At 42.3% G+C, this 17,713-nt stretch overlaps 1 protein-coding gene across 3 annotated transcripts in view; it reads right to left on the bottom strand.

Annotated features, from left to right (window-relative positions):
- The window catches only part of STAB1 (stabilin 1), a 94,430-nt gene that overhangs the window by 69,418 nt on the left and 7,299 nt on the right, over window positions 1–17,713 (bottom strand). For all 3 annotated transcript variants that reach the window (XM_053377553.1, XM_053377554.1, XM_053377555.1), the window contains 11 exons: window positions 17,250–17,319; window positions 16,866–16,961; window positions 14,114–14,230; window positions 12,640–12,836; window positions 10,442–10,569; window positions 9,091–9,218; window positions 8,355–8,443; window positions 5,594–5,710; window positions 4,385–4,534; window positions 3,817–3,879; window positions 1,499–1,612 (listed from right to left, as the gene is read on the bottom strand). In XM_053377553.1, coding sequence (XP_053233528.1) covers window positions 1,499–1,612; window positions 3,817–3,879; window positions 4,385–4,534; window positions 5,594–5,710; window positions 8,355–8,443; window positions 9,091–9,218; window positions 10,442–10,569; window positions 12,640–12,836; window positions 14,114–14,230; window positions 16,866–16,961; window positions 17,250–17,319 — 1,269 coding nt within the window. The remainder of the gene's footprint in view (window positions 1–1,498; window positions 1,613–3,816; window positions 3,880–4,384; window positions 4,535–5,593; window positions 5,711–8,354; window positions 8,444–9,090; window positions 9,219–10,441; window positions 10,570–12,639; window positions 12,837–14,113; window positions 14,231–16,865; window positions 16,962–17,249; window positions 17,320–17,713) is intronic.

Below are 17,713 nucleotides of genomic sequence, written 5' to 3'. Positions count from 1 at the left end.
ATGCTTGTGCCTGCAGATTATACTTAATGCTGTGCGTCTTTGAAAAAAATCAGTTTCTTACTGCATTACAAAAGGATGGACAACAGAGTTTTCACTACAAATATGTCAAGGGGAACTTTGTACCCTAAAAAGTTAAAATTTCACATACCAGGAGGCTGACATTTTGCACAGTAGACAGCTTTCTACGGATGCTTCAAGCAGACTTCCTTTTAAAAGCATGCTTGCACTTTTTGCAAATTCAGAACATTCAAGCAAGACTAAGGGGCCAAATAGCAAGGACGGAAGATGCTGACTAACAAGGACTAAAGGATGATAGGAAGGAAGTCTGTTGGACACAAAAAGTTTACTCCTTGATCTCTGGTCTGTGTACTATCAAGCATTCCTCCGCAACAATGCAAAACAGAATCTGGCTTTCCCCACCTTCCACATTTTTTAAAGCCAGAAGTTTATATTTTGAAACAGACTTCAGATTCTGGGTTGAACGACTTAAGAATAGCTGCACTTGAGATGAAGGGCAGAATCACACCCAACACATAACTTGCCCACAAAATCATGGAAACTGTAGTTTGTTTATGAGTACTGGGAATTGTAGGTCTGAGTGGGAAACTACAGTTCCCAGGGTCCTTTGGGAGACCTTATGGACCAGATTCAACTAACCGGCTCTGCTAGTGGAAGCTACGCAAGGACCTCCCCTAGAGCAAAGAGGCTTTAGCCATCCCCTCTTCCTGCACCCCCTGCCCCAAGTTGGCCCAGGGAATTGAGAGAACCCTTAAAACAGCACACGGGGGAAGAGGAGAGGGGAATTTTTCCACTAGGCAAGCAGAGATGCTTACGCTGACCAAGCAATCTCTTTTAGTTCTATGCTGAATTCCTCCCCATGTGCTTTAAATGTGCATTGAATGCTATTTAAAGGGACTGTGTGGGTCTGCCCTATAGCAGCAAGGCAGGATGCAGATGAAGCAATGAGTTACCACAGTGCTAAGCAACACTCTGCATGAGTGGAACAACTTTTGTATTCTCAGCAGGACCTTGTGTTCCCTGCTCCTACCATGTGCTCCCTAAATCTATTCTTGGGGGTTCCCCCAACTCTCCAGAGCAGATATGGAGATGGTGTGGTGCATGCTCTGGGAAATGGGGGTGGGGATGTTGAAATCTTGTTGCACTAGCAGGAATTTTTGCACTGGCTCCCACTGGCAAAACAGTTTAGTTGAATCTTCCCCTTTCTGCAAAACCATGATTCACCGGAACATCTTCTTTGTGGAATTTGCCTGCCGATTCCTATAAGGAAGTGCCTTCTTTTGAGATGAAACCAGTCTCTCTCTCACGAAAACCAGTCACAAGATACCTGATGTGATGACACTCCCATTTCCTCTAAAGCATCTAATACTGGTTAAAGCAGAACCACATGGATCTCCATGAGGTGATGGAAATATCCTTAGGATAGTTCTAAAGCTGCAGCACCTCCCCACCCCCGCATAGTTAGTGGAGATGGCCTCACCTCCGTGAAGAGATAAATTAGCCTTCCGTCTCTTAATTTGTCCACTGCTTCATTGCTTGGTACAAACACAGTGAAAGGTCCTGGGCCATCCAGAAATGAAGGCAGACCACAGTTCTGCAGAAATATTAAGCACCACCACAATATATCAGTCTAGTCTAAAATCATCATGGCATAGAAATATAGACTATATTGAGTGTACCCTACCAGGAACCACTGAATCATAGAGGCTAACGACTGGTGAAGATGGTTTTCCCTCTGCATTTGGTGCTAAAATACACATGCAGCTCACATTTTATATATTGGTCCTAATCCAAGTAAAGTTCAAGTATCACTTAAGTCCCACTGAATTGTTTGTAACTAACTTAAAGACTTATTTATTTTAATATGACTTGGTGTGGTTAACTATAGCAGGATCAGGCCCAATGTATGGGGGGGGTCAAGAAAAACAGTTAATAGGTTTTATAAACAACTGGCCCTCTGAAGAGAAGAAACTCTTCTGGAACTATTTCAAGAGCGATCATAAGGAAGAATAGGATAGCATTAAGATATCTCTCTCCTGGTTGCAATGAAAATCACTGAACGGGGATGAGTAATTCAAGAGGTGTTATTATCATCTGATACCTGTTTATTTTTTTATATGCGCCTGTATCATAACTAGGCATAAACCAGGTGCAAACCAACAACAATATTATTTATTTATGTTGGCTACACATTGACATATTATCTAGATGGCTCACAAAGCTAAAATGCAATATATATATATTTAAAAGTCATAAAAACAACTGTGTGTGGGAAAACTCCTGTTGAGAGAAAGCAAGATCTAACATCAACCTCACAGTATAATTAAAAATACATAACATATAATCTGTGGGATAAAAAATATATATTTTAAATTCACAGATTTGTCATTTTGGAGAATTTCCCTACATTAACCGCCGTAAAGGATAAAAAAGAAAAAATCATTTTGGAAATGAAAGTATTTTCCTTTTCATGAATGCAATCTAAATGTTGGTTGGATTTTCAAGTTTTGCATTCAATGTCTTGTAAGAAGGCAGAGAAGAGCTATCACATTGCTCCTGTATTTTATTTATTTTTCAATAGACAACCTTTTCCTAGAAGGAAAAGCTCCTAGGATCAGGGATAGCTGCTGTATGTGGTGCCCTCCAGAAGCTGTTGTGCTCCAACTCCCAGCAGCCCCAGCCAGCATGCCCAATGGCCAGCAATGCTAGCAGTTGAATTCCAACATCTGGAAAGCACTGTGATGGCTACCCCTGACTTAAGAGAGTGGGATTATTCTAGGGCTCTCATTTTCCACAACAAAGATTTAATCAAAATGCTTGTTTTGTTTATCTTTTGCATTAATAATTCTAATTGCGACTAGCCCTTTTTCTTCTTGTGACTTCTGTTTCCCCCTAAAGCTCCCTCTGCATTTTTGTTTTCTTAATGGAAAATAAACTCCAGCCTTGAGCCTCTCAGTTGACTTCTCTAGCTTCCTTCCCCAAACCTTTATTAGGCATTAGAAATATAGGCCATCATAAAACATCCATATTTAAAATTTTAAAATATAAACAAAAAGTCATGTAAAATATGTAATAATGAGGATTTTCACTGGAGTTTCTTACCGCTAAATAGTACCATTCACCACTCTACGAGATACTACTGACAAAAACTCAGCCACCCTTGCAGTTACTTCTGGGTTAATGTCAGACAGATAGAATCTGATATTTTCATTGTGCCGTGATGGTAAAGGTAAAGGGACCCCTGACCGTTAGGTCCAGTCGCAGACGACTCTGGGGTTACGGTGCTCATCTCGCTTTACTGGCCGAGGGAGCCAGCGTACAGCTTCCGGGTCATGTGGCCAGCATGACTAAGCCGCTTCTGGCAAACCAGAGCAGCACACGGAAATGCTGTTTACCATCCCACCAGAGCGGTACCTATTTATCTACGTGCACTTTGACGTGCTTTCAAACTGCTAGGTTGGCAGGAGCTGGGACCGAGCAACAGGAGCTCACCCCGTTGCGGGGATTCAAACCACCAACATTCTGATCGGCAAGCCCTAGGCTCTGTGGTTCAGACCACAGCGCCACCCATGTCCCTGACTTGATGCTAGACTACCCAAAAATGGGGATAACACACATTTGCGTAACTGGTTGTACAATGGATAGTAGAAAATAATATGTTTTACAGTTTCTGGCACATCACACTTCACTAGCACCCTAATGCCACTCATATATAAAATATATGAAAAACAAAAGCTGCACTGTCGAAACAAACATGTGCCCAGGTCAACTTCAAGTCCTGGGTGGGAAGTGTCTTACTTCCAATATGGTTTCAAATCGGCTGGCAATCTCCATTGAAACAAGAATTTCTCCAATTGTTTTCTGCAAAAAGAGAGAGAGAGAGAGAGATGGCAGAATGAGACAGAGAAACAGACAACATGCTATGAAAATATGCACAACTAACAGATAATAGCATTTACCTCCCCCTTCCACTCATTGCTAGGACAAATGTTATTTTGTATAGTAGTACTCCAAACTTCACCCACTGCCAGTGGCGGAGCTTCATGCTCCGGCACCGGGGGGCGGAGAGCAGGTGGGGCGGGCCTGGCGCATGTTCCGGGGGCGTGGCATGCCACCCGCAGGGGTGTGACACGCGTCCGCGGGGCGTTGCATGATGCCTGTGGGGGCGTGGCACCCAGTGTGGGTGGGGGAACAGCCGCAATGGCACCCCACCAGGATCATGCTGCCGGGTGTGGTGCGCTCCCACCCCCCTTCTCTTCCTCCACCAGTGCCCACTGCTATCAACACAATCCCAAGAATATTTATTCAGAGTTCTCATATCTTACCCTCCTGCCCTTTCTATTAGGAAAAGAAGCATTTAACATGCCTGAGAATTGCTAAGGTTGTCCAAGAGGGGGTTTTTCCTTAACATGCTGACGATATGTATGATCCCATTAGCAGCTGGCAAGTTTCGTTCTCTAATAAAATATTGTTGTGCTGGTTCATCTGAGTACCTGTAGTTCTTTGTGGGTGACCCCTGGGAAAGTAATACAGGATCATTCTATGGTGAACATTTCAATACAGTATGAATTCAGCTAATAGATTCGGATATCTGTACTTTATTAACAGGCAGGACTGATTTGTTCCTTACATTCCAGGACAGTGCAAGATTGAATGCAAGCTCAGGAAAAAAAATGTTTATTACTATTTAGGCACACACACACACACGGCTGCAACCCTGCTCATTCCACTCGCCACTCCCCCAACATTGGAGCTTCACCTTCCCAACCCCATTTCTGAATCCACTTCTCTCTTTGTTTCTGCTGCACAACTTTCCACCCATTTTCACCTTTACCCACATCTCCAAGCAGCTCCCTTTTGTGCAACTCCCCTTGTATAGCGACCAGCCCTTGGAAACCTCCTGCATCTTCCTCTCCCCACACATTGCAACTACTATGCACCTTTTCCACCTTCTGCTCAATTATGAAGCCACCATCCCCTCCTATTCTGCAGCCCTTTTGCATTCTCCGCTTTACCCTCATTCTCATGCATCCTACTCCCTCCTTTTTTTGAAATGTTTCATTTCCAGCCCCCAGTTTCTCCCTTTCCCCTCCCTCTTCCTCCTTCCTTTTCCGCAATTCTCCCTTCGCACACAAACCATCCCTATTCCCATGAGTCTTTTTGCAGCCCAAGAAGAAGTAGGGGGGAAGAAGGCCTGCCTGCCTCAGGCATCTCAATGCCTTGTGCCAGCCACAGATGGACAGACTGAAGAAAAGCAAAAAGAACATCCAGGAATTGTTGATTTACACAGGGGAAAATACTGCATCTGAAAACAATCCAAAAGCCAAGGTAATAAAATACTTTGCACTAAACCCATGTGAAGTGGCAAATATACTGAGCAAAATAGGAAGCTACACTTGGACAATTCCAGAGGAATGCATCTGAAGGCATTTAAAACAGAGTGTAAGACTTGAAGCATGACAGAAATAACTGGGTGGAGGGGGGTGGAATGAAGCAATGTCAGGATAGACCTACAGTCCAGTTTTTAGAATTTCAAACCAGGATTAGAAATAACCTTCCCATTATCTTATTTTACCTGACTGGAGAATATCACTTTCGGACCAGCTAATGTCCACAGGTCCTTTTCGGTATGATCCACTAAATGCAGCCCAGGGATTATGTGCAGTTTGCATAAATTATTTGCAAGGGTTTCCTTTGAGGAGACAAAATAGGATAAAAACCAGAACTGTTTATGTTTACTCATGCTGTTTTTTATAATAGCATTTCCAATTCCACAGTACAAAAGTGTTTTGTTTGGACCAAAACAGCGTTGACTGCCAAGCGTTGACTTCTTTTCTTCAATCAAAATGATTTGGGGAATGTTGCAGTTTTAAGTTCTGATAATTTGGAGTTCTGAAAATTGACATGACAGGTTTTAACTTACTCTTAGCTTGTCCTGTTTTCTTGAGATTTATATTGTAATACTTATTGGCTACAAATAATAAACATTTGACTCACTAATTCACAGTGCAATCCTAATGTCTACTCAGAGGTCCCACTGAGTTCAATGGAATTTACTCCCAGATAAGTGGGGTTAGGGTTGCAACCCAAAAATTACTTTTAGTTTTCACTGCAAGAGACCAAGAGGAGAGACCAGGTTGCTGGACTAGAGTCTGATCTAGCAGACTCTTCATATGTTCCTAATTGCAGCATCACTACTAATGTGGGCAGAGTTCTACTGAGGTGCTGAGGATTTTAAGGGCTCTATCTTCCTCTTTGCAGATTCAGCACATTTTATTGCTGTCTGATGAGGGAGGGGGTATTTTTATCACCTCTTGAACAGCCTCTCTTATTTGCCCTAATATCCATTTACATTTCTGGGCTTGGAGGGTTAAAAAACAAATAAGAAGGAATGATTAATATTTACATTTACATTTCTGGGCTTGGAGGGTTAAAAAACAAATAAGAAGGAATGATTAATATTTATGTTTTAAGTAGCTAAAATAGGCTATATTCACCATAATTTTATTCCTCTTCAGGATGGCAAAAAGCAAACAAACAAGCCAAATGTAGAAGGAGGAACTTTTACTATCACTTGGTATGTTTGTTGAATGGGTTGTATTTAGAATTTGAAAAAGCTTTAGGTAAAGTCCCTCACCAAAGTCTTTTGAGTAAGCTTAGCAGTCGTGGAATACAGGTAAAGACCAATAAACGTGCGTACAAAAGACAAACAATTGTGCACACACCGAACCCAGAAGTGAGCAAAAATGTCACTCAACAACACATCATGAACAGGGCATAACGGTGGCAGGTATAACAGGGCGGGGCAAACTTACACGCGCTCCACCAGGGCATGGTGGTGGTTGGGCAAGAAATGGAACCCTCGCGTGAAATTGTCATGGACTGTAAAAGGAGATGTCCTCTTGTGGATCAGTTAAGTGGTTTAGAAACTGGAAGCAGAGTTGGAATAAATAGGTAGTGCTCCTGACGAAGGGTGGTAAAAAGCAGAGTCCTCAAAGGACTAGCACTGAGGGCTGTGCTTTTCAACTTGATGATATATAGTAAAGTAGCCAAGTTTGCTGATGATACCAAATTGTTCAGGGTGGTTGAAGCAAAAAGAGATTGTAAGGTAAAGGTAAAGGTACCCCTGCCCGTTCGGGCCAGTCTTGCCAGACTCTAGGGTTGTGCGCTCATCTCACTCTATAGGCCGGGAGCCAGCGCTGTCCGCAGACACTTCCGGGTCACGTGGCCAACGTGACAAGCTGCATCTGGCGAGCCAGTGCAGCACACGGAACGCCGTTTACCTTCCCGCTGGTAAGCGGTCCCTATTTATCTATTTGCACCCGGGGGTGCTTTCGAACTGCTAGGTTGGCAGGTGCTGGGACCAAACGACGGGAGCGCACCCCGCCACGGGGATTCGAACCGCCGACCATGCGATCAGCAAGTCCTAGGCGCTGAGGTTTTACCCACAGCGCCACCCGCATCCCTAAAAAAAAGAGATTGTAAGGAGCTCCAAAAGAATCTCTACAAACAAAGCAAATGAGAAGTGAAATGGCAAATTCAATTAACTGTCTGAACTGGCAGTGTCCAACTAGGAACACAAACTTGGGGTTAGTAGGTTGATGAAGATGTCACTGAGGGCTGGAGGACCTTAAGGACAAGATTGAAAATAAAATCGACAATACCATAACGCGCTTAAACAAATCTATGGTGTGACCGCACTTGGAATACTGCGTAGAGTTCTAGTCTTCACAAGGCAAATAGGATTTGTAAGGTTGGAAAAGGTTCAGGAAAAGGCATCTAAAATGATCGAGGGAGTTGAGCAAGTCCCCTATGAGGAAAGGGCCCTTTTAAGTTTAAAAGAAAGGTGAGTAACAGGAGGACCTGATAAAAGTGTGGAAGATTATGCATGGTTTGGAGAAACCTCTCCCATAGTATTGGAACTTGGGGGCATCCAAAGAAGCTGAATGTTGGACAATCCAGGACAGAAAAAATAAAGTACTTCTTCACATGGCCCAACAACTTGCATGGCTTTAAAACAGGATTAGATGAGTTTATGGAGGATAAGGCTCTCAGTGGCTACTCTCCATGATGGCTATGTTTTGCCTCCACTGTCAGTGGCAGAACACCTCTGGACACCAGTTACTGGCATCCCAAGCAGGGAGAGTGCTTTGCCCATGGGTGCAGCTTTCAGGCTTCCCATGGGCCTCTGGCTGGCCACTCTGAGAACAGACTGCTGGGTTAGGCATGATATTGGCCTGAACCAAAACAAGGAAAAAGTGTGGATGACCGTCCCCCTTTTCCGTAAAGACCAATTTCAGAAGTAGCAATATTTACCAACAGACACCAGCGCTTACATTTAACTCCATTCTGTCATAGTAAAGATTGGCTGGCACAAGCACAGTTAAAGGCCCATGGTTTTCCAGGAGAAACGAACAACCCATCTCTGTAAAAGACAACCCCCCCCCAAGAAAAACAATTAGTATAATAGATTGTGACAGACCTGATTAGATTTGGCAGAATATTTATGCTAAACTGTATCTTCAGGCAGAGGTGAACAACTTTCACTTTTTTTAGTACTAAAGAGAGATCCCATTATAGATTGCCTCACATTCCTTTTTGTTTTCTTAAAAGCAGCCGCCCCCATCACTACCCTGAAGAACAATGGAGAATGTTTTCACCTGTGCCATTTTCCCAGTTTAAATTATCTTTATTTGAGCTTATTTTATACATTTCTACCCCACTTCTCTGTCTAAAGCACCTACAGCTGCATACATAATAAAAAAATAAATCTGTAAAGCGGTAACATAATCAACAAATATTATAATACTATAATGCTTATTATAAATAATTAAAATATAATATTGTAAATAAGATAAATAATAACTCTGATAATAGCAGTTGATCATAATTTGGCCCATCTACCGAAGAGTCACCCACATAACTGTCTTGGTTCCCCATCATTGCTGCTGACAGGACCTGTTTGGTGAAATGAACCTGCAATGGCCACCAAAAAATATTTTAATTATGTTCTGAAATACATAATTAATATACTTCCAGATGCATAATCAAACAAACACTGAAGAAACTTACCAAACATTTTGATTGCATGGCTCATTGCCCTGGCGTTTCTCCCTACCACATTCAGAGAAGAGATCTCCCCCAGGAAGGTTTTGTAACACTTCCTGCCATCTCCAATTTCTCCATCTTTGCAGGTACATCTGATCAATATAAGAGAAGAATGAGAATGGTCCCCACCACCCCTGTAAGCTGCTCAGTTACCAAGCCTGGTTGTAACTAAGTCACACAGATTTATAGCAATGCCGGAGCCACATGCACCATGGGACGGACAATGGACATTTTAATAGTGTTGTGAGTTGGGGGGGGATTAAGCTGTATGCCTGAGTCCCTTCCAATTCCTGGATCCAGCAAGGTTTAAATTGCTGGACTAGCCAGGCCTAAGTTTGGGTCGCTAAGGTAACAAAGGAAGTGGTTCTGTGCCAGATTACAAATGGGTGCCCCCCCTCACCTGGTTGTGGGTGAGAAGGACAAAGGCCAGAGTTCAGAGTAGAGTTTTATGTTACGTAGAAGCTGGAAGCAAGGCAGCAGGCTAGGAAGGCAGAAGGTCAGAGCCATGTTTGATTTCTACTTGAATCCAAGACCATGGCCATGGGAGAGGCAAGACCCCCTTTGAGTGTGAATGTTGGAGAACTCCTCCATCTCAGGCTCAGATTGCATAAATGTTTAAATAAACCAAATATCCTAAAGACACTACCGTCTCCACTGTCCCTCATTCTGAGAAAGCTGAACGCTGGGTAAGCAGCAGGAACCCCTGGAATTTCACATGGCTCAGAGATAGGGGTAGCATTCAACACTTAACAGAAATAATTAAATTAAACATTGCTTATCAATCTTTAAATGTTCACAGTAGCTTGTGACATCATTTAACTTACTACGCAACAATAATATGATAACAGATGCAATAAATATAGCCAGTGTCAATTGAAAGCTGCAGTAAAATCAAGATAATCCTAGGGTTCAATTCACATTAATGTTCTTTTGTTGCTTCTTGCTTGCTTATAAATCACACAGCACATTAGCAAAACTGTAGTTACTTTGTTCCTTTTGCCTTTATTTTATTCTGGAATTTTTCAAGACTCTTTAGATAATGGTTGCTTTTCTTTGTTCTTATTGCATTGTCCTTGTATTGTTGATTTCTGTGAGTTATTGTTATTGGTGGGAATGGTTTTGAACCTGCAGAACCTTTTGGGAAAACTTTCCCCCACCTTCCTCCCCTCCTGATCATTAGCCTTTAACCTCTATTCTTCCTTTTATCCTATATGCATGCCTTTTCTCCAGCAGTTAAAATTGAGCAAAGGAACACTATAGCTACAGAACAGTTTTCCCCACCTCAACCTTCATAATGTGTTCCTGAAAAGCTTACCTTATTGAAGCATCTGGGTCAATCTCACACTTCGCAGATCTGTCACAGTTATGCGGCTGACATGAAAGGGTGCTGAAGCAATCTTTATCACCATGCCTGATGAATCCTGGCTTACACAGACAACGTGCCTAAGGAAAGAGACACCAGAGGAGCAATTTTGTTGGGCTGGATGAATCCCTAGCCGGAATTAAGATTGCCGGAAGAAATATCAACAACCTCAGATATGCAGATGACACAACCTTGATGGCAGAAAGTGAGGAGGAATTAAAGAACCTTTTATTGAGGGTGAAAGAAGAGAGCACAAAATATGGTCTGAAGCTCAACATCAAAAAAAGAAGATCATGGCCACTGGTCCCATCACCTCCTGGCAAATAGAAGGGGAAGAAATGGAGGCAGTGAGAGATTTTACTTTCTTGGGCTCCATGATCACTGCAGATGGTGACAGAAGTCACGAAATTAAAAGACGCCTGCTTCTTGGGAGAAAAGCAGTGACAAACCTAGACAGCATCTTAAAAAGTAAAGACATCACCTTGCCAACAAAGGTCCATATAGTAAAAGCTATGGTTTTCCCCATAGTGATGTATGGAAGTGAGAGCTGGACCATAAAGAAGGCTGATCGCCGAAGAATTGATGCTTTTGAATTATGGTGCTGGAGGAGACTCTTGAGAGTCCCATGGACTGCAAGAAGATCAAACCTATCCATTCTTAAGGAAATCAGCCCTGAGTACTCACTGGAAGGACAGATCCTGAAACTGAGGCTCCAATACTTTGGCCACCTCATGAGAAGAGAAGACTCCCTGGAAAAGACCCTGATGTTGGGAAAGATGGAGGGCACAAGGAGAAGGGGACGACAGAGGATGAGATGGCTGGACAGTGTTCTTGAAGCTACCAGCATGAGTTTGACCAAACTGCGGGAGGCAGTGGAAGACAGAAGTGCCCGGCGTGCTCTGGTCCATGGGGTCACGAAGAGTCGGACATGACTAAATGACTAAACAACAACACATGATATCTTTGAGGGAGCATTTGCACAAGGCTCCTTCAGCACCTCTTCCTTGCAGTTCACAAGGAACTAGCCCTACGCAATTGGCTCTTTGGACAGAGACTTCCCTTCGGACCCTTCTAACGGGGTAGCCTGTTATCACCATCACAGGGAACAAGGAGTGGATGATTCACCACTTCATCACACCCCGATTGGATGGAAGACTCTAGGATTCTGCCCAAGGCCTAAACTACCAAAGTTGTGACTAGTGCTATGGGAAAGGTGAAACCTGCAGAGCAGGGGAAATTCCTTTCTGGTTCCGAATACGGCAACTGCCAAAAGACCACAGCAAAGCGCTCCTAGCTGAAAAGAAATGGTGAGAGCAGTAATCAACTATTAATGAAGGGAAGGGAAGGGTGAGTGAGCTTTCAAGTGGTTTTATAAGTTTTATCTCTTCCATTTCTAGGAAGTATCATCTACAGGCATTTTGAAAACTATCTAGAAAACTGCACACAGTGTCATTTGCTTTTAGGGCAGAACAGTAACAGCTGAACCTGTGTGGTCTTGTGGTAGCCAATATATCTGACTGTATGGGGTCTCTGCCATTCACCCAGTGCTTTTCCAGCTGCACTGGCTCCCGGTGGAATACAGGGTCAGATTTAAGGTGCTGGTTTTGACCTTTAAAGCCCTTCACAGCCTAGGAGCCTCGTACCTACGGAACTGCCTCTCCTGGTATGCCCCACGGAGAGCCTCAAGGTCCATAAATAGCAACACTCTAGTGGTCCCGGGCCCTAAGGAAGTTAGATTGGCTTCAACCAGAGCCAGGGCCTTTTCAACTCTGGCTCCAGCCTGGTGGAATGCTCTGCCTCATGAGACCAGGGCCCTACAGGATCTGATTTCTTTCCACAGGGCCTTGTTCCGCCTGGCCTTTGGCTTGGAGCCAATTTGATTCCCTCCCCCTCTTTCTTTTTTACTTTTCCTTTCTCCTCCTGTGATGAGGCTGCATTTTAATATTTTAATGTTTCAATATTTTAATGTTGTATTTTAATCTTGTTTTTAAGTTGTATTCATTCAACTTGTTTTTATTATTGCTTGTTAGCCGCCCTGAGCCCAGCCTTGGCTGGGGAGGGCGGGGTATAAATAAAAATTGTTGTTGTTGTTGTTGTTGTTGTTGTTACTGCACATTATTAGCAAACCTAACTGCAATTAATCATCTTACCTCTCCTGGTCTTATATAGCTACACAAGGAAGAATTTCTAGGGCAGCCTCCATTATCAGTGAGACAAGGATTTATGGGTTGGCAAATCTTCCCATTTCCGAGGTACCCAGCTTTGCAAGTACACTCATACTTGTTTGGCCCAAGAGTCTTGCAAGTTGCAAATGAGGAGCATGGGTAGGAGCTGCAAGGATCCTGGTCTGGAAAAAAAGGTAAATGAGGGATATTATGGGTAAATGATAGACTGGATAAAGATGCCTAGCCCCCAGAACTTAAAGGCTGTGCAGTACACAGTCAACCAATGGAAGGGGTAGCATCTACTTGGATAATTTTTTTGATGAAATTCAGTAGACGTGATCTAATTTGAAAGCGTCCCCTTCATCTGTGCAACATGTACCTCACCAAAGCTAATATCAACCAGATCAAGATCTTGGCACTGCAGTCACTGATTTGGCCAATGACATCACTTTCTGGTGGTTCTATCAGGCCTCAGCGGCAGTGCTAGGGAACTGATGCCTTGGTCCCAAGGGATTTATACAATGATCTTCAGAAAGCTTTGAACTTGACCCCATGCCTTTCAACATCTACATAAATGTAGAGAGCAGCTGTTTAGCTGTTTTGGGATGACACCCAGTTCTGCTTCCTTTTAACAAGGCTGGGTGAGTGGAAGTTCTGAATAAGTGACTGGAGTCAATGAGGGAGTGAATGAGGGTGAATAAGCTAAAGCTCAATCCCAAAGGGGAGGTTACCTAACAGAAGCCTAAATATAGATTGGGTGCATTGCTTTGGAGTGCTGTTCCAGGCCTTGCTCCTGGATCCACAGGTAGTATTTGAGGCAACTGTTTATCCTGGTCATTGCTTGATACATGCCAGACTGGACTACAATGATATCCTCTAAATGAGAAAATTGTTCAGCTTCAGGTAGTTCAAGATGTGGAGACTGGGTTAATTTTCATGGATGAGCCAAAGGAAACACATCAGCACTCGTGTTTTAACAACTGCATTGGTTTCAAAGGTATTTTTCCAAGCACAATTCGTAGTGATTTTGTTAAGTTTACAGCCCTAAATGGCCTGGGCCTTGATTCCATACAGCAACACTTCTCTCTTACTAGCTCCCCTTCTTTCAGGATCTTTTGAATAAGTTTCTGCCCTGAGGTCCTTCCTTGCCTCAAGTTAGATTGGTGGGAATGAGGAGGAAGGACTTTTTCAGCAGTAGCATTCACACTTTAGAACTTTCCTCAGGGAAATTTGGGGAGGTAATTCGATACTCAGCTTCCTGAAAGCTGTTTAGACATTGTTATTTCAGTAGGCCTACAGAACAGGTGGTTGGCTTGTTTTTTATTATTATTATTATTCAATTGCATTATCATTTTACTGAAGCTGTCATAGGTTTAATTAGTATACATTTGCTATAAATGCATGTGAAGGGCTTTGAACACTATAAAGTGCTACTCAAATACCACACATTGCCTCTCACCTTGACAGTAAATTCCATTTTTCTTGTACCCTGGAAGACATTCACACCTCGGCTGCCCACCCTTCACCACACAAATGGAATTGGCTTCGCAGATTACACCTCCGCAGTTGAGAAGTTCTGAAATGTTTAAAACAGAGATATTTTAAACTGGGCATCCAAGGAAAATATGTGGCTTTCAGCCCCTTGGGTACACTTGTGTAAGTAAGCCTCAGTGTGTTCACTCACAACTAAGGGCTCACAGGATTCTGGTCTGCATGAGTATCTAGCATATCTAAGGACACATCTAGGCCCAAGATCCACAGCTGCATGTTATGTTATGTTGTGTTGTGTTGTGTTGTGTTGTGTTGTGTTGTGTTGTGATGTGATGTTATGTTGTTGTGTTGTGTTTTGTGTTGTGTTTTATGTTATGTTATGTTATGATTGCACCTCAGTATCTTTTTCCAGCTTGTTCATTCTTAATTTCCCATGCTCTAGCTGTGTGTGTTTTTTAAAAAAAGAATACTGTACTAGCTATTGACTTATAGACACAATCAGTAGAATAGACACAATTTTTATTGGGTATGAAAAGGGAGGGATGGGCCCTGAGACAGTTTAGTTCTATTAGGTAGAGTAGTCAATAAAAGCCAAATGAAAAAACAACAAACAAAAATACACAGCTCTTGCCTGGGATGTGAAGGACCTGAGTTTGGGCTCCATGGCCAAAGGGAAATTATAAAGTGTCGGGGAGGGGGGGAGAGGGATTAGGTGTGCAACATTAGCAGTACAGTATTTTTAATAAGAAATTGTAAACATAAGATAACATAATTATTTTTTTACTGAACAGTGGTATATACATATTCTTCTAAATAAATAAATAAAATGATGGCATAGGCAGGACACGGCATTGTAAGATGTTTGTCTAGGCATAAATTCACATGGCAGTTAGTACTTGATTACTAAGGAAATGCCCGCGACAGTCAAGCCAGGTCATGCAATAAATGTGGACGCATCAGCCACATTTGTGACATTTCCAAGCATAAATAAATTCCTGCCCTGAATACATGCTACGACTATGTCAGGACCTGCTTAGTTGCCCTTCCTTACCCAGTTATTGGGGTGTGTGTGTGTTTCTGCAGTTCTCACAAGCCAAGGAGTGTGCCAATGGAATAGAAAAAAACACCAGACAGTTCTAGGTAGTGTGAGTTCTTTTACTGGCAGCATAATGCAGTTCTCCAAAGCTTAGAAGCTACATACAGTCTACGGCAGGAATAGGCAAACTCCGGCCCTACAATTCCCATCATCCCTGACCACTGGTCCTGTTAGCTAGGGATGATGGGAATTGTAGTCCCAAACATCTGGAGGGCCAGAGTTTGCCTATGCCTGGTCTATGGTCTTTCCGGCAACATACAGTCTCCTTGCAGTGTTCCGACCCAGGCTCTGGCCAAGGGCAGAGGCCAAGAGCAAGCTTGCTTCAAACTGAAGTGTATTTAGATTGTCCTGAGTCCCTCTCACATGCTTAACTAGTTGCAGGTGCAGAACAAACACACCCCAAAATTAGCCTAACGTAATCCTTTCTTGTCCCTTTCCTCTGCATCCACAAACTCCTCACACCTTAACAAGAACAGCCCAGAAATTACTGGTCAAGAAGCACTCCAGCAAGGCGTGCTTCATTGTGGATAGTAGGTCTACTTGCAGGCAGGCACCCCAACGTTTTAAGTTTCAAATGGCAAGTTCTGGCAAATTCTTTCTTAAGCAGATATGATTAAAGAGGGGGCAAAACAACTGCCCCCTGCATCATCCTGCCATTTTAGCAAGTTTGCAAAGGTGAACATTCCTCACAAAGCCTGTCCAGAATTATTGTAGAGAAAGTAAATCTTTGACAAGATACTCATCATCCAGAGAGAGAACCAGACATAGATCCATAATTTATGGACCTCACCCCAGATACAGCTAGAGGTCTAGTTCTGGTCTATGTCAGTTTCACATTCATTCATTCATTCATTCATTCATTCATTCATTCTTAAGTCTCTACTGACCCATTTCCATAACAATCTATGATTTAAATATGTCACAAACTTTCACATTATTTTTGCACACATTTTATCCCAAAATGCATATTTTTGTATGCATTTTGATATCTTTTTTGCACTGACAAAATTTGCATCATGAAATTTACGACAGTATTAGTCCATAAAATGCTAACGAAGCCACCTCACTTAAAACGCAGACCAAATGAAATCCTTGAACATCCCTAAGTGTAGCACAACTATATTATATATTCTTGGGACATATTATTTGAAAACAAACACAAGAAAAATCCCAAATGAGAAGAACTACCATTCTAAGCATTTAGCTTAAATTGGTTCTTTTGTACACACTCCAATTGTGTAGAATTCCCAGTTAAGACCACAGTTGTGAGACTCCAACATTATGATCCACACTATTTTTTTAAAAAAATATTTATTAAAGTTTTAAACACAAACATATAATCACACAGTACAAAATAAAGAAATTAACAAACTAAAGAAAAAAACGGAAAAAAACACACATAGAAAAAGTATATATACACTATTAAATGTAAATATATGTAGTCCAATCCTGGAAGCTATTCAACAGTATTTTTCAAACAAACAAACAAATAAATAAACAAACACACACACAATATTTGCAAAAGCATAAAGATGGCATAAAGTGTTTATTTTCCCTACATTTGTTCTGTGTGGATTTTTTCTTTAAGGAATCTTGTGAGAAAGGACATGCGGAAAGTACACACCTTGGTCACATTTTGGGCCAGTATAGCCAGCGTAGCAGGTACAGCTTCCATCTCCAGAAGGTCCATGGTTGCAGATCCCGTGTTGACACTCACATACTATGCGGGAGAAAATGATGATGAAGGAACATTGTCTGGAGAATAAAAGTATATTTGTGTCCCATCCAGGGCATTACCAGGACACAGAGAAGAGAAAGGAGAGATTTCCACACTCACTGAGTTTGTGGTTCCTGTCTCCCAGATCAACTAAGATGATCCTACCCAAAAATACTGCAGTCATTTCCTGTCCACATGGATCTCCTCTGCCTACCCCAGCAGTTATCCTACAGCTGAGAATGGGTCACTCATCACAGTTAAATAATTTCACTTTTAAGTCAAGCAGCTTACCGGATTGACAATCAGGGCCAAAACGTGTTTCATCCAGGCAGTCTTGGCATGCATAGCCGCTATACTTCTCCTAAATGAATTAAAAAGAACAACTTTTTACATTGGCACTTCCATGACCCTTACATTGCAACAGCCTTGCTTGACATCCAGATGTAAAAGTCACCTTGGACTTGTCACATACACAAAGGGAACGAGAGATTCTATCTATACATGTTGTCAATCACCTGTTTGCACACTTAGTGATTCCAAAATTGTGCCAATTAGTTTGTTTTTCTTGAGAAGAAGGCACTGTTATTAGTATAATTTTCTTGTGTCTGACAAACATTTTATGAAAGGGAAGTTAGCCCCAAGGGGCTGCCATGCCACTTGAAGCCAGTGACCTACACATTGGTTTGGCTTGGTTCTCTTAGTTTTTATCCTTTGTGTTGTTTTTATGACATGGATGGCTGACTTGAGCAATTATG

This window comes from Podarcis raffonei, chromosome 2, assembly GCF_027172205.1.
Source record: "Podarcis raffonei isolate rPodRaf1 chromosome 2, rPodRaf1.pri, whole genome shotgun sequence".
Classification (NCBI taxonomy): domain Eukaryota; kingdom Metazoa; phylum Chordata; class Lepidosauria; order Squamata; family Lacertidae; genus Podarcis; species Podarcis raffonei.
Note: the sequence above shows the minus strand (reverse complement) of the source record. Positions and strands in the feature narration are given on the sequence as shown.